The sequence below is a fragment of the Ammodytes marinus genome (genome assembly GCF_949987685.1).
Source record: "Ammodytes marinus genome assembly, chromosome: 17".
In the NCBI taxonomy this organism is placed as follows: Eukaryota; Metazoa; Chordata; class Actinopteri; order Uranoscopiformes; family Ammodytidae; genus Ammodytes; species Ammodytes marinus.
In genome coordinates, this window is record NC_137221.1 from 10,971,400 (window position 1) to 10,994,494 (window position 23,095).

Genomic DNA, 23,095 nt, shown 5'->3' on the forward strand with positions numbered 1-23,095 from the left:
TTGAGGGTTCGGGGGGCATAGTCCTCTAATTGGCAGCCATCGGTGTTAAAGCAGCAATGTGTAAACTGCAATACATTCACTGGATTGTTCCTATGGAAATAGGATAGCCTAATTGAGGCGTTTTGGAATATATTTATACAGTATATATATATTGGCCGCGATGTCCCTAAAAGCATACAGTCTACCGGAAAATAAAAGGAGAAGAAGAAGAAGACGAACTGCAATGCACTGTGGGTGATATCCACCTCGGAGTGACCATGGATGTTCACTTGATCACTCAGCCCTCCAAGGGTCTATATCACAAAGTTCACTTCAGTTTCCAGACAATTGGAACGACACTTAAGATGGCGGTGGGGATTCCCCCGAGGGCAAGTGCCTAGGGAAAGTGAACGAGGGCATGTTGAACGGGTATTGGAACGCAGGGATAGTCACAGTTGTGGCACGTGTAATTATCCCTTCCATCTGTGCAGTCCTTGTGTGCCCATTCTTTGCAGGACCAGCACTGGAGCCAGACCTCCCTCGACCTGGAGTAGCTCTCGAAGCACACTATGCAACATTCATTTTAATTTTCATCTTCAGATGAGTCTTGTTTTTTCTGCTTCTTCTGTTTGGGCTTTTGTTTGTTGTCGAAATTCATTTTCCTTTTAGCTGTAGACCTTCCTTTCTCAGCCTCCAGTTGTTCTTTCACAGGAGTATCTGTAAGGACAGCGGTTTCCCTTCTTTTCCTGCCCTTTGTCGTCTGCTTTCTTGGGCCAGCTTTTGGGTGTGGACGGATGGACACGGGTCAAAAAGTTGTGTCCATAGCAGAGGTTGATGGCTCAGACACCACACATGGTGTGACAGGGGATGTTGCTCTATGTGGCACGGAGGATGCCACCGTTGCCACATTGGGTGATGGAGCTGAAGAGGAGGATGGAACCTCTGGTGTCACTGCTGGTGGTGGGCGGTCTGTGACTGAGGATGGTGCAAAGTCACTTTCACTAAAGATATCCCTATTAAAAGGCCAAATTCCAGTGCATGCAAACCCTGCCTGAATATTTCCTGGTGATGCAGCACGGGGAAGGGAACTCTTCACAATTCCTGGCAAATCATAAATGGTCATGGTGACTCCTGGATGAGCTTTCATCCAGCTGTCACAGCAGTTGTTCACTAGCCTCTTGAGTGGCCCATAGACACTGCGATCCAAGGGCTGCAGCTTATGGGAACAGTGTGGGGAAATGAGAGGAGGACGATGCCATGGCTCCTGCAAAAATGTATCCCCGCCACAGACAGATGGGAGGTATGGTTGTCTAGAATAAGAAGAACTTTTGACACCAGAGATGACTTGGTGTGAGTCTGGAAGTGCTTGAGGAAAACCAAAAAGTCTTCCTCTTGCATCCACCCAGACCCACTGACTTTTACTCATTATCATTACTTTTATGTGATTTTATGACATTTTACATTTAATTTGCAATACACAGTACATATTTTACTTTTTATTTACACATTCTACCAATATCTGCAACTCTATCCTTAACCTTAGCTAGTTTTTAAAATATAAATGAAACATGGTTGGTGATACTAGGACAGTTGTAACGGGGTGTTACAACTGTCCCAGTATCACCAACCATGTTTTCATCTCATGTGAGCTAGCTTGAATGCTAGTTTGACACCTGTTAGCCATTTTTACTTTTAGCTTACAAAACAGCGATTCTAATAATACTTGTTTGGATTCATAGACATTTGATATAAGGACAGAATCCAAAAAAGTACGTCTGGAAGAAAAGTAGGTTTTTTTACCTCAAAAACAGACTTTTGTCGATAACTTCTTCTTAAAGTATCAGATGTGGCTCTCCTTTTGAATGAAAGGAGGGAGGAGCATGAGCACAGTGAGTGTCATTACTCTAGCTTGTTTGTGATTGGAGGAAATCAAGGTGTTACAACCGTCCCGTGTTACAACTGTACCCGGTCTCCCCTAAATAATAGGTATGAACCTTTCTTTATATGTCCATGGTATGAACACATGGATGAACATGACTACTCTGCCGCCGCCCCAGAATCCTTTGCGCCATGAACACACTCAAGTGTAACAGTTCATGGTTGGTTTCCACCGATGAGGTGAAGATTTTGCACTCTTTGCGTGGAAGAAAAAGTAAGAAAGAAAAAATCAACTGCTCCTGCTCCTGTTACGACATTAGGTAACAAAGAAAGTGTCTGTCATTTGAGAGGAGTCACATGTGGACGTCAGCTGTGCAGGAATAAACACGAAGTGAGCTCACCGAACGGGTAAGTTAGCACGTTTTAATGTGTCTTTGAATGTGTAGTAACTAAGTAAAACTACGTCGATATTTGTTAGGAAAATGGTAACTCTTTCAGCAAAAGGTTAAGTTAGCCAGCGAATGCTAGCCTTCTAACACGGATATTGAGGTAAATTAGCCGCGCAGCTAACTGCACTCCGTATGACTTGTCATGTTGGCCTATCTGTCACAGCTAGCTGGATATATTTTTTTACTCCATGGCCTTAAAGCGTATTGTTTAAAAGCAAGCTCAGCGATGCACTGAGAAGTTTTTTTCTTCTAATAAGTGTTGATCTAAAAATACAATCTTGACCCAGCCGTAGGTTACATTAAATGTAATGTCCACATTTAGAAATTGTGCTTTGATTTTATGCAGTAGCCTATTCATTTTATTCATCCATGGCATGGCATATTGGCGTATTTTTCAGGAGCTCTTTCCAAAATACATTAAATTCAGAGCTTATTTTAGGTGAGGAAGTGCTGCTCATGTCTGATTAGGATTTGTTTTAAAACCCTTTATCAAGCCTTTTGGTTTGTTTAATCTGCACAGATTGTATTTAGAACAGAGCCATGCATAATATGCACCTATAAAATGTAAAAACAATTTTTAGTGAACCAGTGTCGTTAATATTAATTGTTTTTTTTATAAATTCTCATTAATACAGTATAAAGGGAGTGAAGTGAACTTTCTGCTGTAAAAGGACATTTCCATGATGTCCTTATCTACTTTGTGCCTGTTTTTCCTCATGCTATTTATATATAAAAAAACCTACAAGATATACAAAGTAACACGTTCCTCAGCTGTAATTAAAATCTTACAAAAACTGTCAACAATTTCCTCGTTTTAAACATGCTCTTCTGGCACTCCTTGTGTGCATGCATGACAGAGGAGCTGCAGATACAGCAGCAGTCAGCAGGTTTGCAGGGAGGCGTGGTTTTTGTCCTCCCATAAAACAGTATGGGGAGATAGAGGTAGACTCTCACTCCATTCTGCCTCTTGAACCCTCAGCTCCTGTTCCCTGGCAAAGATGTCTCATTTACCAGCGCTTTTCAAGTATGTGGACGAAAACCAGGATCTGTATGTTAAGGTACGTATCTGCTTTACAGGTTTGAATGAAGCTTTAACAAAACGTCAGCCTACCATTTCTTCTTTCAATGATTTTTAACATTTATGTGATTTTGTTTTAGCGCCTTGCAGACTGGGTGGAAGTCCAGAGTGTGTCTGCTTGGCCGGAGAAGCGCGGTGAGATCAAGAAGATGATGGAAATGGCAGCCAAGGACATTGAGAGGCTTGGGGGAACAGTGGAGATGGTGGACATTGGAACACAGAAGGTCTGAGTGTCTCTGTTGCACTTTTTAAGTTGGTCTCAGTAGTTTGTTATTCCCCTAATCACTTTCTAAATCTTAACATTTACTCAAAGTACGGTTGTTGTTTGTGCGTGCAGCTTAATTCTGGAGAGGAGATCCCCCTGCCGCCTATCGTGCTGGGTCATTTGGGGTCGGACCCGGCCAAGAAGACCGTTTGCATCTATGGCCATCTTGACGTCCAGCCGGCCAGTATTGACGATGGCTGGGATACGGAGCCTTTCACTCTGGTGGAGAAAGATGGTGAGAGCAGCAGAACAGTTTCAGTTTTATTTTTAACTTTCAATATGACCTGGGAAGTGTGCCAGTTCAAAACAATTGAAGAAGAATGTTGTTTTTGGCATATAAGGATTGAACCACCGCCTTTTGTTGACTTGGCAAGACCAAATCTCACTGGAAGAAATTAACCGAACGCCCTGTAGTCAAGGCCTGATGGCAGATTGAAATACCGTGAAAGGAAAACGTAGTTTAACTGAGCCATGCCAAGGCTAGAGAATATCATGAAACTAATTTAGTAGTAAAACCGTTTATTCAAAGGTCTGCACATGTCATTCACTTCCAGTACTGCATAACAATAACATCAAACCAATCTTTCAGCAAGCAGAGAAGCTGTTTTCGTCGTGATAACTTAAACTAAACATCTTGTGAAAATGCTCCTTGAGCTTTTATCAGCTTTGTGCTTGTGCTCCTATCACAGTTGGCTACATATTTCCAAAGTCCAGCTCAGTGTTGTCACGTTTGAGTACTCTCCTTAATCATGTCTTATCTGCAAACCTCACAGCTCTTGTTGAACAAGTACTGGTGTGTTGTAGTACATTTAGCTTAGCAGAAGCATTTCATTTAGAAATTGTATTGGATGATGATTGTTCAAAGTAATATTTAGTATCTTAGTATTCCTAAATTTGTTACTGTCGTATCTTTAAAATCGACGCAATAATAATGCAAATGCTGCAGCTGGATACGTTTAAGCTACAATGGTTTATTTTGTTACACAACACACGGAATGACTTGAATACTACTTGGTGTGAACTCCTGAAAACCATGTGACTCTAAGCATTGTACTGTATCAATTAAACCTGGTCAGCTTCCTCATGTAACAACACAAGGAGAGTCAGATTTCAGGCCAGATGTTTTCTTTTCTTGTCACTACAATGCCAATACAAAATGGTTTTGTGTGTTTTCTGCTGATAGTCAGCTGACAGAAAGTTCCAAATCCACTTCCTCCTCTCTCATTCCTGTCTGCTCAGCTATGATGTTTTGCAGATGTGCTGACAGACACCATATATCTCTTCATCCTGTTGCATGGTTCCTTAACTTTGCATGCAGTACTGTAGCCAGTCACCTGAGATGATTGAGTAAAAAAATAGAGGAACTTTTTATTATTGTGCCACACACATAACTCTACCCACAAGACACCATAAACTCCTACAAGCCAGGACCAGAGTGCTGGTTAAACAGTTTCAAATGTACGAGAAGCAACTTGAGAATCTTTCACAATCAAACCTGCAGACCATCATGCTGTACAATAAAATGTATAAATCCCTGACAAAAATGTGTTACCAGAATATTTCAGGATTTTGTAAAGCCATTTAAAAAAAAAAAAAATCTACTCTTATGATTTGCACTGTCCCAGAAAAAAACTTCACCCAAATCATATAGTTCATGCAATCAGTTTTCCTCTTGAATATTTTGAGCATTTTAAAGCAAAATCAATAAAAACATCAGAATAACTTGAAAGACCCTATGATTATATAATACTCCGGGGCTTTAAACTACACCAATGTTTTCTGTTTGCAGGTAAGCTCTATGGCAGAGGTTCAACTGACGACAAGGGTCCTGTGTTGGCCTGGTTCAACTGCATTGAGGCCTACCAGAAAATCAAGCAGGTAAAGTCCCCACCACCAGTTTAGTCTTTAACTTATAATATATTCTCTTTACCCTCCCATGAGCTCAGCAATTAAGGAATACAAGTTTAGTTTTAACCACATCTGCAGTGTTCTGTTATACAATTGGCAATTTAGGCGTGGTCAAACTGTCATAAGAAACAGCAACACTGAGGTGTGGCAATTTTATTTTGGGACTGGAAAAGTTACCATAGGAATTTAAAGGTGAATGGAATTATTATACTCGGCCACACAAAAGTACACACAGTTTCTTTCACTTTCACAGCTGTCTTTCTTTGAAGAAAATGCATTGTTTGACAAATCATTTCAAGTTTTTGGGTTTTTAGAATTTTTGGTGGCCTCAATTGTGCACAAGACATGTTGGATTCTACATCTAAAGGATTGCTTGCGCCATTGCGAAAACTCTCCCACCCTCAGAGTAAATCCTTGGCTGGATATTTACTGTTTTAACTTCCAACAAGACAAAAAAGTAAGATGTAAGAGGAGAGGTCATTATCTACAGAATATCAAACATCAAACATCTAGATGGGGCGCTCTTAGCTCAGTTAGTAGGGCGTCCCCCCTACCGAAATCTGTAGTTGTGTCGCATGTCCTTTCCAGCTGTCACTTAATTAGCCCCTTTTACACAGCCAACATTAAACCAAGACACGTCACCTTTGTGTGGATTTCTATCACCTTTTCCTTCCCCTGAGACATAGACAAGTTTTAGTTTGACTTAAAAAAAAAACATTAACAGAGAATAGGCGAATTAATTAAGGATATGCAGTCAACACATATATGATCTATTCTATGATCAGAAAGGGTTAACATAACGGAAGTTATTTTCCATAAAAAAGGTTCTGATTTTTCAACCACAGAAAGCGTGGCTTAAAGTTACTGATGCAGCTTCAAAATCCTTCTAATGCAGAATGTTTTTCCCTCTCTGTCTTCATGTCACAGGAGCTTCCCATCAACATCAAATTCTGCTTTGAGGGAATGGAGGAGTCTGGATCTGAGGGCCTGGATGACCTGGTGTTTGCTAGAAAGGACACCTTCCTTAAAGACGTGGACTATGTCTGCATCTCTGACAACTATTGGCTGGGCAAAACCAAACCCTGCATCACCTACGGCCTAAGAGGAATCTGCTACTTCTTCATAGAGGTGGGGTGTGATTGTAGAGCAGTTAAATAAATAGTCTTATTAGTTTAACTGTTGCAAAAACCTAGAACTATTGCAATGCAGTTGCAATGCCACAAATTAAAAAAAATAAAAATTTTATTCCAAGGTGGATGGCTGTGAAAAGGATCTGCACTCGGGCGTGTTTGGCGGCTCTGTTCATGAAGCCATGACCGACCTGATTGCACTCATGGGCAAGTGAAGCTGAGGATTTAACTATGATTAAAATAAAAAAAACATCCAATTCTAGTCTTAAGGAATCTCTGGCTAGATAGTTTTGATTTGTTGAAATGTGCTCTAGACATTTTGTGAGAATGTTAACCTTTGTTTTGTCTCTTCCTAAATAGGCTCCCTGGTTGACAGAAAGGGGGCTATTTTGGTTCCCGGAATGAGCAATGACGTGGCCCCTCTGACAGACGCGGAGAAACAACTGTATGAGAAAATTGAATTCGACTTGGATGAGTACTGCAAAGACGTTGGAGTTGGAACACTACTGCATGACACTAAGGTAAGGCATTGGTTTCTGTTGTGTACATCACTCAGGGAGATAAATGTGCTACACTACTTAGTTACATTACGTTTCAGTAAATTAACTTGTATTTTTTTCAATGTATTGTTATAGGAGAAAATCCTAATGCATCGCTGGAGGTACCCATCTCTTTCCCTCCATGGTATTGAGGGAGCTTTCTCTGAGGCAGGAGCCAAGACCGTCATCCCCCGCAAAGTCACCGGCAAGTTCTCCATCCGACTTGTCCCTGACATGGACCCCAACGTTGTGGAGAAGCAGGTACCAGAAATATCTTAACACTGATGTTAAATATAAAAGTTTCAGTCAGTGGATTTTTAAAACTAGATGACTTTGCCAACTGGCTTGAGTGCATCACTGTTAGTGTGACATGAAGTGGCAAAGATGACTCACTCAATCACACTAATTATTATTTTTTTTAGAAAGAATACTGATTGTACAGGAACATTTTTTGCAAGTTAAGCAGACTTACAGAGCAGCCTAAATTTGTGTGGTTCTTTAAAACAAAACAAAAAAATGTTCATAAAGATACTGAAGGATTCAACCTGTTTTCGTTCAATACGTATAAGTTTAGTTTTTCTTCCCGACAATTAATAAGTGAGTGATGTAGTGATCCTGCCATTGCCATGACAAATGAGTAAATGGTTTGTAGAAAATAATCTTTCCACAATCATATACAATGGTTTACTCATGCTTTGCCTTTTGGGAAGTAGGCAAGTCCTTACCAAGGCATGTAAATGAGCAGAAGTACGGAGCCCATCTAAACAGAAATGTTTAGAAGTCAAAATATCTAAATTATTTTTCTTCATCAAGGTCATCGATCACCTGGAAAAGAAGTTTTCTGAACTGGGGAGTCCCAATAAACTGAAGGTGTACATGGGTCACGGAGCCAAGGCCTGGGTCTCCGACTTCAACCACCCGCACTACATGGCCGGGCGAAAGGCCATGAAGACAGGTACAGAGGCTGAGAGATGCAAGACATGTATAGATATGTGCACAATTAAAGGATCAGTATATTCAAAACATATACTCCTACTAGCTTTGGTGTCATAAGCAAAAGCTTAACATAGTCACTGCTGAGGTGAATTTTACACTGGAGGGTAAGACATTTTGCTCAAAGAAACGGACAAAAAAACAAACACATTTGAACTTTAAAATAAGACAAAAGCAGCGTTGTGTCTTTCCGGAAACAATGTCCTGGTTAGTGGTCACTGCGAACCACAGACGTCACTGTCAGCAGTTTCAAATGTAGAAAAATAGTTCCCATTTGTTTCTATTCAAGGTACAAAGCAATGATGACAAAAGTCTGTCTCAAACCTTCAAAACAAAAATTAAACTGAGTTCCAGAAACCAACAAGGGATTTGTGTGAAATGTTCTTTTAGGAAATTACATTGAAAGGATCATTAAAATATTTATTTTTTCATATTCTCTTCAAAAAGAGAGCTAATGAATATAATACATATGGTGTGTTACACTCCAGCCTTAATGTTAACCTTCTGCACACATATTGACTGTTCTTGCCATTTTCTCCTTCTCTCTCCTGCTTTGCTGTAGTCTTTGGCGTGGAGCCCGACCTGACGCGTGAGGGTGGAAGCATTCCCGTCACCCTGACCTTCCAGGAGGCCACCGGACGCAACGTCATGCTGCTGCCTGTAGGATCCTCTGATGATGGAGCTCACTCTCAGAATGAAAAGATAAACAGGTATGTCTCAGTGCGCGATGTGAGGAAGGATACTGAGGAAAAGAGTTACTATTGAGGCCAAGGGAAAGATTATATTAAGGCGAATTGTCGGTAACCTCTCACATTTGTTTATATCATGTTGAAATTGAAAATAAGTCGTAGCTTAAATATATATATGTAAGTTCTTTTGTCAGGGATTTCTGACCCAAAAATATAACGAAAATGAGATGCATCAACTGTTATATTATAAAGAATAGTATTATTCACCAATCAAACAAACTCATCACTGTTTTATATATTTCCATTTTCAGAGTCAACTACATTCAGGGGACAAAGATGCTCGGAGCGTACTTCCATGAGGTTTCCCAGCTGGAATGAAGCGATGTCTCTGTATGAAACATGTAAAATATATCCATCCTTCCCCACTATCAGAGCCATAACCTTTGGGGTATGAATTACCTTCCACAGTCAACAGTCTTATACACACTGCCTCCTAATAATAAAAGTATTTTCTTTGTTACTATGTGCTATCCTGTTTTTCTTTTATTAATGCCTTTCTTGTCGCTGTAATGCACTCAATCAATGATCTACTTTCATTAATATCACTGGATTAAGACATGTATATCAGTTAATTTTCTGTTAGTCTGCGTCTTGAATCTAATGACGAGTGATAAAGCAGATATTAAAGGTGTTCAAGGTCTCGGGGACCAAAGGCTGACCAGTAGATCTGTGATTCCAGTCTTTACTGCTCTTTATCAGTTAGTTTCCAACTCACATAAACCAGCAGCAACTAGAAGAGTGCAAAACTAAACCCAGGTTCCTATGTACAGCAGTCAGCTCTAAATTGTTCTGCCTAGACCAAAGATAGCTGGAATATTAAGTAATTATAACGTATCAAAACGGGATACACATTGTGGATTATTCCACACTCACCAAATGTTTAAATGAACATTAAGTTACGGACATTGACTTTCCTTTAAAGAACAAAAACTTACATCTAGTATCAGGAGTGAAATTATTATTTCTGCAGTAAAATGGCTGCTTCTGGCTGGTATACTACAACTACTTTATTCTACATACAGTGTAGAGTTGAGTGATGAATCAAAGTGTTCATGAGATAAAGTAGAGAGGAAAGAAAGTTCAGACAAACACATTTGTATTGTATTTTCTGGACTTTACTCTCATTTGAAGATATAACAGAACCTGTAGAAATCATTTTTTTCTTGCATAAATGATAAATGCAAACCAAAATACACCTGAAAGATGACAACAGGGCCCAGCTGCCTTTTTTTCTTTCTTTTTTTGTTAAAAGGCTATCTGTAGAGTAACTAATATGATATGTAGTGCAGTGAAAAGGTACAACATTTCCCTGTGAAATGTAGCAGGATATAGAGTAGGGAGGAAAAAGAAGACAGTAAAAGTAATTCAACATGTTTAGTGATAGTAGTAGCCTACAGTCCTTTTGTAAATTATACTTTATGATGATGAAATAATAAGTAATAAGTAAGTAATGTTACCTCCCACTATTGCAGGGGGATATGGTGATATCAATAGACGATGCAATGCCACTTTATATTTTCTCATACAGCCAACAATGAACAGATTGTTTAACTGAGGGAAATAAGAGTTTAAAAGACATTTCTCTCGTGTCTGTCTCTTTAAGAAGAAGGCGGACTCAGCATGAGCCTGGCGGAAGTGGTGCCTCACAGCCACAATCCTTATATAAACCTAAACGGGTTTATTTTAATATTGAGAGATTAACAGCTATTACACTGACTATTGTTTTTATCTGTATCGCCTGTCTAGTGTTATCGTATATACATGTTCTTCATCCGTAAATTAAATCCAAGTAAAAATCTAAGAGTTATGTTTTGTGAGGCTGGGGGATACAGGAAGGAACCTGGCAACAAGAGCTGTCATTTTTCCGGCGCGGGAAAGTCGTAAACAACAAAAACACAGCAGAAGAAAGACCTTTAGTGTAGTTTGATGTGATAGCTATGCACCACATACGTAACATTTACCTCCTTAACTTGCTGTAACTTTGAGCCAGACAAAAAGAAACAAGAGGAAGTAATTCAAGATTTCGAAGAACCATAACGTTTTCGCTGCCAAATTCGGGGAAATGCTATCGTGTTGCTGTAACGTTAGCTTTTGCATTGCAAACTTGATGCTGTAAATGAAGTATGCTGTCAATTAAAGTTAGATAAGTTAGTCAAATTAAAAAAGGATTATCTGATGGATCGATACAACGAGGTGAAAATCCTGCTGAAAAGCTGGGAGCAAGGGTTTGTCAAAGAGCACCAAAGGAAACCAAATAAGGTAATTAGAAAAAAATATATATAATAAGATATTTTGTTTCCACGTGTGTATGTGTTTTCATTGTGGCTTCATTATGGTTCTGTTTATCTAGACGAATTGCCATATACCGCTACATACAGTGTTGTTGTGCGTTTGTATTTCATAGTAGCCTAGCATAATACTATTGTAACGCTCTTTAATCCCAGGAGGACATTGATGAGTCACCAGAGGAGACTAGAAGTGAGTACAGTCTGTCAGTCTTTAACAGATAAACAACAAGTTGATTTAGTCCATGTCTAGCATAAATACTCTTCTTAAAGACAGAAGTGGACTATATTGTGTGCCTTTATTGCAGATTTGTACAAAGAGTACCGCAGTTTGAAACTTGGAGCCAAAGAAAACAGCAGCAGTGATGCAGCAGGCGGACACGCTGTACAGGCCAACACAGACCAGAAGGTACTGATAGTGTGTTTAAGACTCGTGTTTCTTCATATACACACACCACACCAAATAAAACACGGAGAACTACGGTCATTTGTTTCCTACGTCTGTGACTATCTATCTATCTATCTATCTATCTATCTATCTATCTATCTATCTATCTATCTATCTATCTATCTATCTATCTATCTATCTATCTATCTATCTATCTAATCTAATCTAATCTATGCAGGCGTCAGACTGTTGGGGTGCCCATCTGAACCGTAGTGCACTGCCTCCACCTTCTCCGAGACTCACACCCCAGGACAAAGACAACCTTCAGGCCTCGGCCCAATACTATGGCTTTAAGCTTAAATCCAACCTGGCTACACTCGGCAAGGTGAGGCACACTTAAAAAACTAAATCTGATTTACATTATGACATCATGGTAAGTAGAGAAAGAGTACTGTACACTTTAAAAACTTGGGCGTCCTTATTGTGAATAGGATAGGCGACAGACTGGTCACAATAAACATTCACGTCTGTGGTTTTAGTATAATTGCTCTGATTTTATACAGGAGAGACCTGTCTCACTCAAGAAGAAGCTTCATCACGGTCGGGTGCCTCTGAACTCTTTGAAAGACGAACAGACTGGACTGACAAACAGCCCCGTCGCTGCCACTGTCACCGCAAAGGCAACTTCCTCCAACCCCGAATCAAGCCCTTTCTCACCGAGGTAATTATATCAAAGAAAGTATCGAGATGTTAGCTGCATATTATCTTTGCGCTACTTACTGATAAATCCGTCTGCAAGTTCAGTTGAATATTGCATTTAAGGCTTCAACTACATATATCCAGGTCCAGTTTACTGAGATAAAGAAAACAGAAAAGAAGGATTATCTTCAACTAGGAAAACATGACACTGACAGATCATCTTTGGAAGGTTTTGCTTAATAAATTACTAAAATGTTAATGCAGTTATAAAAATAGTCGATCGAATAACGGTCACAGTAAAATAGCCTATTTATCAATTTGGAAATTAAGTTCCAAACAATGAAGTGTCTTAATGTCTTGTGTTGCACAGCTACAGCATGTACTAGGTACTGTGTACTATATTTAATAGTATTTTTAAGCCGGTAAGTCATTCAAATACTTTAATTTGAATGGTATGAACGCTAATGGAGCTTTTCTTTTTTACAGAAGATTTAAGCCTTGCCTGGGTTCCTTGGCTTCACCAAGGCTCCAACCAGTTGAGCCTGAGGAGCCCTTTAAATCATTTGAACCTGCCAGAGAGTCTTGTGCGGAACCTGCAAGTGCTGCCGGAAGTAGTTTTATTGGTAGTAAGGGTAGCACTAGTAAAGTTATTAGTCCACAGAATGGAAGTGTCTCTATTCTGGCTCCTTCTCCCTCCAGATCGTCTGCCCTATTGTCGTCATTATCTTCTCCACATAGTGTACAACCTTCAAGAGGAGATGTAGGAACCACAGGGAAGTTAACTGTTAGTATGGGAGCTTCGGGAGACAAAGAAGAAAATGTTGAATCTTTCAGTACTCCACATAAGGGTGTTGGTTCTTTAATTGGCTTGACGGGAAGCCCACAGTGTCTTGGAGGATTTAGGGTCGGAGGCACTATAGGAAGGCCTTCTTCTGCAAGCAGGCTGGGTTTTGTCGACAAGAAATGGCTGGAGAGGTGTCAGGTGTTTGGAGAGATGGGGGCCGAGGTGATGCCCGCAGCAGGTAACCAGGAGATAGAGCTGGAGAAAACAAGAGAGAAAAAAACAGAAGGAAAAATACAAGAAGATGATGGAATTGTGAAAGAAGAAATGGATTCAAAAGGACAAACAAAAGAGGCAAAGGACTCGGGGAGAGATGAAGGGTTAAAGAGCAATAACAGTGAGGGTGATGTACAGCCCACTGGGAAAAGCAAAGGGGGAGGGGGAGGGGGAGGAGGGAAAAAAAGGGGGAAAAAGAAGGAAGATGAGGAAATGGAAGGAGGATTCACGCCGCCTTTAACACCAGAGGACGACAATGAGACGGGACAAAAACCCAAAAGTACGAAGAAAAGAGGGAAGAAAAGGCAGCGAGAAGGTGAGAACACAGAGGGAGAGACAGTGGACGAAGGAGGAGTGAAGAAAAGGCGTAAGAATTCCAAAAAGAAAGAGGAGAACTCCGATGTTACAAAGCCCAGCCCGGCTCCAGACGGAGGGAAGAAGAGGAGAGCCAAGAAAAAGGTAGATGAAGAAGGAGAGGTAGAAGAGAAGAAAGAAACCAAGGCACCAAAAAAGGTACGTTTTCATTCAGTTTATATTCATCTCAGTAAACCGTATGTTTTGCGCAGATGGGTTAAATGCTGTATTATTTCCTGTGAAGGTTCCTCAAGAGAACTTATTAGGAGAAGTAGAGGAAGAATTTGGAGCCAGGCGAATGTATCGCTCTCAGCCTGTCCGACCCAGGTAAGACCAAAGAGACTGTGTCCCTGATCTGCAAAAATGGTGCTGAAACATCTGTTATTTGTTGTCTGTGAACTAACAATTCTTTATTTGTACAGCAGCACGAAAGGTTCAGATGGAAACTTTGTGAAGATAAACCTGAAGAAGAAATCTCACGTCAAAGGATACGCACTTAGAGGTGCTGGTATGCGCAAACAGGTCCGTTATGTGTGTGTTTGTGAGTGCACGTGTGTATTTATAGAAATGTTCTCAAAGACATATATTGGCTGTTCAGGATTAAGTAACAATTGTAGAGAAAAAAAAATGCACTCGTTTGTTGGGTGATTCCTTGTCAAATCTCAGATCATTAACATTTCTACTACTATATATAAAAATAATTTGATTGCTAAATCTACTGTGTGTGTGTGCTGCAGTTGTACATGGAGAAGTTTGCGCTGAAAGGCGAACGCTTTGGCGGAGGTGGTGGATTTGGCAGAGGAGGAAGAGGAGGGTTCCGGGGTGGATTCAGAGGAGGATTCAGAGGGGGACTCAACCGCCAGGGAGACACCTGCTACAAGTGTGGAGGGAGCGGACACTGGGCCATGGCCTGCAAGGGACCAGGTAATACAAAGTGTTGCTTCATCACAAATAAAGGATCGTTTTGATTAGATTTTTTGACAGACATCCAGTACTGTTTCCCTGACATATTCAACATTTCTTTTTCTCCAAACATTTATTCGTCTCCTTGCTTAATGTCATCTGCTGTCTGCTGTTGAGCACTTTTATCGCCTCTGAATAGTTTGTATTGATGAACAATTAATACTTGTGAGCTCTGTTGTGCAGCCCCTCCCCGTCCTGTCACCGAGGAGCCCCCTGCTGAAGAGGAGGAGTTTGAACTGCCCACCCTGGAGGAGGTTGCCAGGGCAACAGGGACACTGCGACCTGAGGCCATGGGTACGCCTGTTGAACTTACCGTCTTTTTAGAGAAAGTTGAGAAATCGAACCATTACTTTTGTGACAGTGCAGTTCTTAATAATATTTACTTACGCAAATTAAAATAATGTGGGTATGTTTGTTTGTTAAATAAACGTGTGTGCAGGGCTTAGAACGTCTGACAACAATATTACGTGCAACTTAAATCAATCAGCCAATATTCACACTGCAATGTTGTAGAAAAAAATATTGTCTTGTTATTACATTTAATTTCAATGGCCAATATACTCTATGCTTACACAGCAGTAGTACTGCAGTACAGTGGAGGTTTACAGAGGGAACACATGGATTATTATTACCTAGACATTTATTGTCATAAACTCGTCACATACCTATTCATTAATTAATTAAATTTTTATAACTTTAGTGCCCTAATACAAGATTATTTTTCTTGAGTTGCTGGTTTGATCAAGTATTGTACTTTGTTCTGCAGTATTCAATACAACTAAAGAAATCAGATCACATTGTTTGTGAGAATTGGCTGCAAAATCATCTTGGGCTGCAGTATTGCATGTGTTTGAAATAGATATCTTTGTGTTGTTCCAGCGGCGTCTTCTGGTGTCAACGAGGAGCGAGCGCATCAAGACAAGGAGGTGGACGGGAAACAGAGAGACGACGTGTTGCTGAATGTCATGCGTCCCGACTATGAACGTCCCGCCGCTCCACCACCAGTGGAACCTCTTTATCCGCTCACAGATGACGGGAAAGTCCAGGGTAAACACCTAATGTGCTCCTTACATTGAAAACTCTGTCTAATTGAAAAATGTACATGCTTAACATTTGTATGTGTGTGTTTAGAAACACCTGCTGAGGTGTTCGCAGCTCTGAAAGAGATCGGCTATCAGTCGTTTAGAGAAGGACAAGAGGAGGCCATCATGAGGATCCTGTCGGGTTAGTACAATACTCACATAGGAGAAGACACACCACACGGTTGTATGTGTCAAATCTATGTATTCATGTCTTTATTTCTCTCACTTTGTCTTTAGGGCTCTCTACCCTCGTAGTGTTGTCAACAGGGATGGGTAAATCACTGTGCTATCAGCTCCCAGCCTACCTGTACGCTCAGCGATCAAAATCCATCACTTTGGTCATTTCACCTCTCGTCTCACTGATGGACGACCAGGTAATCTGCTCACTCACTCACTCACTCACTCACTCACTCACTCACTCACTCACTCACTCACTCACTCACTCACTCACTCACTCACTCACTCACTCACTCACTCACTCACTCACTCACTCACTCACTCACTCACTCACTCACTCACTCACTCACTCACTCACTCACTCACTCACTCAACAACATATAAAAGAAAAAGGAAAAGTTTACCTAAATTATCTGTCACTGTCAAGTCCAACCTCCCTCAATCACCCAGCTTCAGTTCAATCAAATTTTGTTGTATCTGTCTTTTGTTTCTGTGTGTGTAGCTGTCGGGCATACCATCCAAACTGAAAGCTGCCTGTATCCACTCCAACATGACCATGAAACAGAGAGAAGCTGCCATAGAAAAGGTAATGGACACAATAGAAAGCTTTAATTACCAAATTTTGAAAGTCCCGCAATTTTCATTACTTTTCTTCCCCTCATTTGTCTAGAAATAACATAATAAAATCACAAAATGTTCCAAAAATAGTTCCTCTACATTTTTTCGTCCTCTGTTTCTCCAGGTGAAGTCGGGCGAGGTGTGTGTGTTGCTCCTCTCTCCGGAGGCTCTGGTTGGTGGAGGTGGTTCGGGTGCAGGGTGTCTGCCCTCTGCTCAGGAGCTCCCTCCTGTGGCCTTCGCCTGCATAGACGAAGCTCACTGCGTCTCGGAGTGGTCACACAACTTTAGACCTTGCTACCTACGACTCTGCAAGGTTGGTGTGTGCGTCCTTAGCACCAATGTTGGCCCATCAGTGGCCAATCACACACATATTCTTGTGTGTTGTACTTGCATGTATAGCAAAAAGTACCTGCAAGTCACTTTATCTCTTTTCCCAGGTTTTTTTTTTTTTAATTTTTTAAATGAAGGATATTTATTGATTGAACAAAGATATAATTTATGTTTGTCCGTAGGTACTAAGGGAGCGTTTGGGAGTGCAGTGCTTGCTGGGCCTCACAGCTACGGCCACTCTGTCCACTGCAATAGACATTGCGCGACATCTGGACATCACTGATCGGGACGGCATCGCAGTCCGCTCTGCAGCAGTGCCCCATAACCTGTGTCTGTCCGTGTCCATGGATAGAGAAAAGGATCAGGTGTGATGAGTGTCATGGTTTTTAAAATGTAATTTGACTGTGTCCATAGATGCTATCTGCCTCCTTGTTTATGTCTAGAAATATTTGAAAACACTCTCACTTTCTCCCCGTCTCTCCTGCTTTTACGCATTAAGGCTTTGGTGTCCTTGTTAAAAGGCGATCGGTTTGGCTGTCTGGACTCCATCATCGTCTACTGCACCAGGAGAGAGGAGACCTCTCGTATATCAGCGCTGCTCAGGACCTGCCTGCAGGGGGTGCTGTTGAAAGAAAACAAAGACTCCAGCAGTCAGGCACTGCATAACCCTTCATCACAGAGAAAGAAAGACCTGGGTGAGGGTGGAGTGATTCATATTTTGGATCGATTTGAAATATTTTCACAGGGGGAAATTTAAAAAAAAACTTCTATATCCGACATTCTAGATTTCAAACTAATAAATGTAAAGTTCTTGTATTATATCCCTCAAAAAGCTTAACTTAACTTAACTTAATTTGATTTGTTAAGCTCCTTTAATTTTTTTGTCTTAATGTTTTCATAGTACAAATGTCTACCCCGTTTCTGCATTTAGCAAGGAAGAAGATTCGTAAGCCTCTTAAATGGCAGGCGGAGTCGTACCACGCCGGTCTGTCAGGGTCAGAGCGCCGTCGCGTCCAGAACAACTTCATGTGCGGGGAGCTCAGGATCGTGGTGGCCACCGTGGCGTTTGGCATGGGCCTCGATAAATCTGACGTCCGTGGTATTGTCCACTACAACATGCCTAAGGTGAATATTGGTCTAATATGACTGAAGAAAGAGCTCCACAAATGTTGTACTCACATTTAAACTGACTGCTACTTCATTCTGACTCATTGTGCAACTCTGAATATCTTACACATAATCTGCACATAAAACATCACATCATAACATTTTCATCAGCAGAGGCAGTTTGCCCTGTTGTCCTTTATTGGCAGGTGTTCAAAGTAACTGGGAAAGATTCACAAGGCTTTGTCTTACCCCTTAGAAATGTCAATATACCACAGAATGTAGTTTGTCAGATAGATTCTGTTTGATATTAAAGCTCCATTTTACAAGTAAACTCAATATTCTGTGCAAACACTATACAGTAGTCCCAAGTTTTAACTTTATCACTTTTCCTTAAATGTTGTTCCAGAGCTTTGAGAGCTACGTTCAGGAGATTGGGAGGGCAGGAAGAGACGGAATACCAGCACACTGTCACCTCTTTCTCGACCCGGAGGTAAGACTCATCCGTCTATTTAAGTTAGTAAATTGGGCTAAACACCAAATTTGGTGATATTGCAGTTTCAGCAATGTGAAGCATGCACGGTGAAGACAGATGGATTAGAGAGATGTATTATTTGTGTGTGTGTGTGTGTGTGTAGGGTTGTGACCTCCATGAGCTCCGTCGTCATATCTATGCGGACACAGTGGACTACTACACAGTCAAGAAGCTGGTGCAGAAGGTTTTCCCTCCGTGCAAATGTAAACAGATCCACCAGAAACAACAGGAAAAACAGGAACTTGTGGAGGTAACTACTGGTCTGTTGTGCTTATGCGTGTTTGTGTGTGTGTTGTTGCTTAATGTTTTTTCTAAAAAAATAGCTTTGAGAGCATGGTACTAAAACGAAAACTTCCCACTAAAACTGTCTGTGTGTAAAGGACATTGAGGATTCGGATCTGCTGGAAATGATGGATGTGTGTGATCAGGAGAGCAGCCTGAACCCTCCCACTGAGAAGGACATAGTGCATACAGACGTACCAGCACCGTCTATTGCACAGGTAATTTAAAAGGAAAAGATCTTTAAAAAAAATTAAAATCTTCTCTTTCTTATGTACTTATTCACCCATTAAAACTAAATTAAAATGCTGTTGATACATTTTATTTTATTCACAACACATTTTCTCAAATAAATCCCAATAGGAAACAAGAATTTCTGAAAAAATTTATTTGATGGGACCTTGTTTTCACTACAAGGAGACGTCACATACTGATGCAGCGGATCTCCCCCTCCAGGAACATGGAGATGAAGGAAAGGAAAAAGAGGTGGAGGAGGAGGAGAAGAAAGATGAGAAGACATTTGAAGATGAAGAAGCTGATGGTTCAAAAAATCCCAAGGATGAGGAGGTGAAAGAAGCAGGGGATTGGCTTAAGGACCAGGAAGAGGAGAGCAGTGGTTGGCCCAGAGAGCGAGTGTGTCACACGCACGAGAGAGCCATCCCCATGGAACAAACTGTGGCGGCTCTCGACATCACAGAGGAAGGTAAACGGACGAACAAATGAAAAAAACAATACAAAAATAATAAGTGTGTTAATCAACAGACAGATAATATAAGTGGGAGGAAAAACTGATTATCTTAACAGATTGTTCGGAATAAAGTAAGATTTGGCCTTTTCTTTCTTTTTGTATGTTTGTTTCAGGTGTGGAAACATTGCTCTGCTATCTGGAGCTTCATCCCCAGCGCTTTGTCGAACTCCTCCACCCCACCATGTCTGTGTGTAAAGTCAGTTGCTATGAGGGACCAAGACAACTTCAGAAAATCACTAAAATGTATGAAAAGCCTCTACATAACACTGAAAGATTTACAACCAAAAATCTATGTGATTGTGCCAGGCTGCATTGTGTGTGTTTTTATATATAGGAAAAACAAGATGTTGGATAAAATCTTATTTGACTTTATTTACCTAGTTGTTTTCTTTCTTTCAAAGTTTTTTTTATTAAATGTTAGTTACAAAGAAATTACAGCACAATGGGTACAAATTTTTTCCCCTTTTTTTTCCCCCCGAACATACCCCACCCACATCTTTTGACTTTCCACAGTTGCCCTCCTGTTGCCGTGGTGTTGGCCAGGAGACGGATGGCAGGAGAGCGGGTGGAGGCGTGCGATGACCTGGAGTTTGATGTGGTGGAGGTTGCGGACACTATGGGATGGCAGCTTCCCCTCGTGAAGAGGGGAATCAGACAGCTGCAGTGGAGCACTAGTAAGGGTACGTGTAATGCATTTATATACTTTCAAGAACCATAAAGTGGACCAAGTAAAAATGTAAAAATGAAGACGCCAATCAACAATTTCTCATTAGTGTCTGTGTTTCAGCTGGCGGACGTAGCGGTGTCCTTGTTGAATTCTCCTCCCTGTCGTTCTACTTCCGCTCCTATGGCGACCTCAGCGATGACGAGCTGGACAGAGTCTGTCACTTTCTTTACAATCGAGTGCAGAGCCAAGAGAGAACACAGCTATACCAGCTGAGCGCCTGCTTCAATGCCTTCAAAAGGTATAAACACACACACACACACACACACACACACACACACACACACACACACACACACACACACACACACACACACACACACACACACACACACACACACACACACACACACACACACACACTAGAGCTTCATGTTTGTACGTTCCAGTTTAATTTGTCATAAAAAAAACATAGCCTTGAATTAATTTTTTTGGGGGTATTTTCTGATTGATAAATTGTAATTCTACTTCCTCAACATGTGCAACTTTATTTGTACTGTCATCCACTTGTCTTCACTACCCTGTGTGTGTGTGTGTGTGTGTGTGTGTGTGTGTGTGTGTGTGTGTGTGTGTGTGTGTGTGTGTGTGTGTGTGTGTGTGTGTGTGTGTGTGTGTGTGTGTGTGTGTGTGTGTGTGTGTGTGTGTGTGTGTGTGTGTGTGTGTGTGTGTGTGTGTGTGTGTGTGTGTGTGTGTGTGTGTGTGTGTGTGTGTGTGTGTGTGTTGCAGCGTTGCGTACCAAAACGTATCATCATGCGTGGATGATTTGGATGAAAGTCGTAGTCTCAAGCTGAAACGCCTTCTCTCGGAGTATTTTGACAAGAGGCGAGACCGAGGCCACACACTCGCACCAGTGGACGATGAGCTCGACAAATATAAGGTAGAACACACATGATCGTCATCAGGAGTTTTGGTTAAATTTGTATCCTGAGTGTTTTGGAACTTGTAGTTTATTTGTGTGTGTTTATGTGTGTTTTGTAGTTGTTGGACTGGGAAAATCAGATCAGAGCGGACATCAGAAGTTTTCTCTCTAACCGAAGTGATGAGAAATTTTCTGGAAGAGCTGTTGCTAGAATCTTGCACGGCATAGGTGAGAGCACCGCACAATGCATTAATATGTTGATTTTCCTACAAAATATACAAGTATGTGGAGGACCGAGGATTGGATTATTTTAAGTAAAAATACTAATGTCAGCCTGCAAGAATATTCCATTCCATTTAAAAGTCTTAAAATGTTACTTAGTAAAAGTATAATCAGGACAATGTACTATTAGACATTTGAATTATTCAAAGAAAAAGCAGCAATTCCTTGCACCAACAAGCTTGCACCATGACATATAGTCGCTTGAACAATTACTACAGGATTATTTTAAAAAAAAGTTGCTAATTAATTAATTTAGTTAATCAGCCATATATTTTCTTATCCAGTAACTAAAGCGGTCAGATGATTTATAGTGGAGTGAAAAAAACAATATTTCCCACTGAATTGTAATCAAGTAAAGTAGCATGAAGTACATCAAACTTGTACTTAAATACTGTACTTAAGTTAATATACTTACAGCAGTTTCAAGTATTGGGGTCAGTCAAGCATTTTATGAACCAGAACGGTATTTTTAATAGTACTTTATTTGAGTCACAGATGCCACTATGAGAGGTTTAACGTGACCTTGCAGGTTACTGCGAAAAGCTTTTAAATCATGTAGCTTTAAAATTCTAATGGATCGGGTCTACTTTATCACTTCAGTGCCTCGACAGCAAAGCCAAACTGCAGGTTATCCAGTGAAATGACTCTTAACCTCTAGAGGGTGTTAAAGGACCAACAAATAAAGTGTGAGGCTTGACAATTTAACCTTTGAAAGGCTGGGCTCACAACTCATTTTGGAAATCTTTGTGTTTCTATGTGTTCTATCTTCTCATTTGTAATTTGTTTCTCAATGGCTATTGCATATATTTCAAAGAAAAAAGCAGTGCCTTAACTGATGTGAAGTTTCCCTAGTGATCCCTGTGAGTCTGCCAGCAGTTTGCAGGGTTTTTTTAATCTAAACTGTACATTTTATTTTGAAGATTTTCTGTGCTGAACAGAATATAATACATAATTAATTGTGCTAACTGGAGACCTGACCTAGAAAAATCAGGGGTCATTTTGTGTGTCCCTGTCTTTATAAAGAATGGTGGACTGTATAAACAATAATGACAGTAATGGGAATAGTTCCAGGACTCTATCAATCTATCCCAGATAAGTGTTGTTAACCTGAGCATGATATCGAGTGCCGTTATCAGCAGTGTGTGTGGATCATTTGAGGACTTGCGTTTACTGAAAGTTAAGACTTGGCCTCTGTTTCAGCGAGTCCTTGTTATCCTGCTCAAGTCTACGGCAGGGACAGACGCTACTGGAGGAAGTACATCCAGTTTGACTTCAACCAGCTCATCAAATTGGCCACTCAGGAGATCATTGGCTTCATGTGATGGACGATTCTCACACACACTCTTAATGTTCACTTATCTCCTCTGTCACTTGATGGTCTGGTTTTAAAGGATTTGACCATAAACACCAGTTTTATACATACTTTTTGGACTAATCATACATCATATACTGTACATATATACGTTTTTCTTTGTAGACTGTAATTAAATAAAATATTTATATTTTTGTGTTTCAGTCTTGCTGTGACATTTATTTAAAAAATCTTAGGAATTTCCTGTTCTACAAATTGTATCTGACTCTTATCTTGTTTTTTAAGTTTTGTTTGTATAAGGATTAAAACTATCAGAGAGAAAAATCGCCCT

General features: G+C 40.6%; 2 protein-coding genes across 2 annotated transcripts; both read left to right on the top strand.

Annotated features, from left to right (window-relative positions):
• Positions 1 to 2,022: 2,022 nt before the first annotated feature.
• cndp2 (carnosine dipeptidase 2) lies at positions 2,023 to 9,429 on the top strand. The gene is made up of 12 exons (XM_080045777.1): positions 2,023 to 2,265; positions 3,286 to 3,364; positions 3,465 to 3,608; positions 3,722 to 3,884; positions 5,439 to 5,527; positions 6,485 to 6,685; positions 6,810 to 6,894; positions 7,048 to 7,208; positions 7,323 to 7,487; positions 8,040 to 8,181; positions 8,782 to 8,929; positions 9,220 to 9,429. The coding sequence occupies exons 2-12, from the start codon at positions 3,305 to 3,307 to the stop codon at positions 9,284 to 9,286; spliced, it is 1,425 nt and encodes a 474-aa protein (XP_079901903.1). The 5' UTR covers positions 2,023 to 2,265; positions 3,286 to 3,304; the 3' UTR covers positions 9,287 to 9,429.
• Positions 9,430 to 10,873: 1,444 nt separating this feature from the next.
• recql4 (RecQ helicase-like 4) lies at positions 10,874 to 22,857 on the top strand. The gene is made up of 28 exons (XM_080045841.1): positions 10,874 to 11,227; positions 11,413 to 11,446; positions 11,562 to 11,662; positions 11,880 to 12,026; positions 12,205 to 12,362; positions 12,827 to 13,910; positions 13,996 to 14,078; positions 14,174 to 14,273; positions 14,489 to 14,675; positions 14,898 to 15,008; positions 15,594 to 15,761; positions 15,846 to 15,938; positions 16,034 to 16,170; positions 16,476 to 16,559; positions 16,716 to 16,904; positions 17,104 to 17,286; positions 17,421 to 17,616; positions 17,853 to 18,046; positions 18,435 to 18,518; positions 18,664 to 18,810; positions 18,941 to 19,060; positions 19,257 to 19,542; positions 19,701 to 19,830; positions 20,101 to 20,267; positions 20,375 to 20,552; positions 21,038 to 21,188; positions 21,290 to 21,398; positions 22,653 to 22,857. Exons 1-28 carry the CDS (start codon positions 11,144 to 11,146, stop codon positions 22,772 to 22,774), a joined length of 4,827 nt encoding a protein of 1,608 aa, XP_079901967.1. The 5' UTR covers positions 10,874 to 11,143; the 3' UTR covers positions 22,775 to 22,857.
• Positions 22,858 to 23,095: the final 238 nt, after the last annotated feature.

What these genes read in the sequence shown, in the direction of transcription:
- cndp2 (XM_080045777.1), top strand. Translation starts at nt 3,305, where the DNA reads ATGTCTCATTTACCAGCGCTTTTCAAGTATGTGGACGAAAACCAGGAT. An exon ending in GCGAAAGGCCATGAAGACAG is followed by an intron (nt 8,182 to 8,781) that starts GTACAGAGGCTG and finishes GCTTTGCTGTAG; the next exon opens with TCTTTGGCGTGGAGCCCGAC. An exon ending in CAGAATGAAAAGATAAACAG is followed by an intron (nt 8,930 to 9,219) that starts GTATGTCTCAGT and finishes TTCCATTTTCAG; the next exon opens with AGTCAACTACATTCAGGGGA.
- recql4 (XM_080045841.1), top strand. Translation starts at nt 11,144, where the DNA reads ATGGATCGATACAACGAGGTGAAAATCCTGCTGAAAAGCTGGGAGCAA. An exon ending in AAAAACAGGAACTTGTGGAG is followed by an intron (nt 18,811 to 18,940) that starts GTAACTACTGGT and finishes CTGTGTGTAAAG; the next exon opens with GACATTGAGGATTCGGATCT. An exon ending in CTTCAGAAAATCACTAAAAT is followed by an intron (nt 19,831 to 20,100) that starts GTATGAAAAGCC and finishes GACTTTCCACAG; the next exon opens with TTGCCCTCCTGTTGCCGTGG.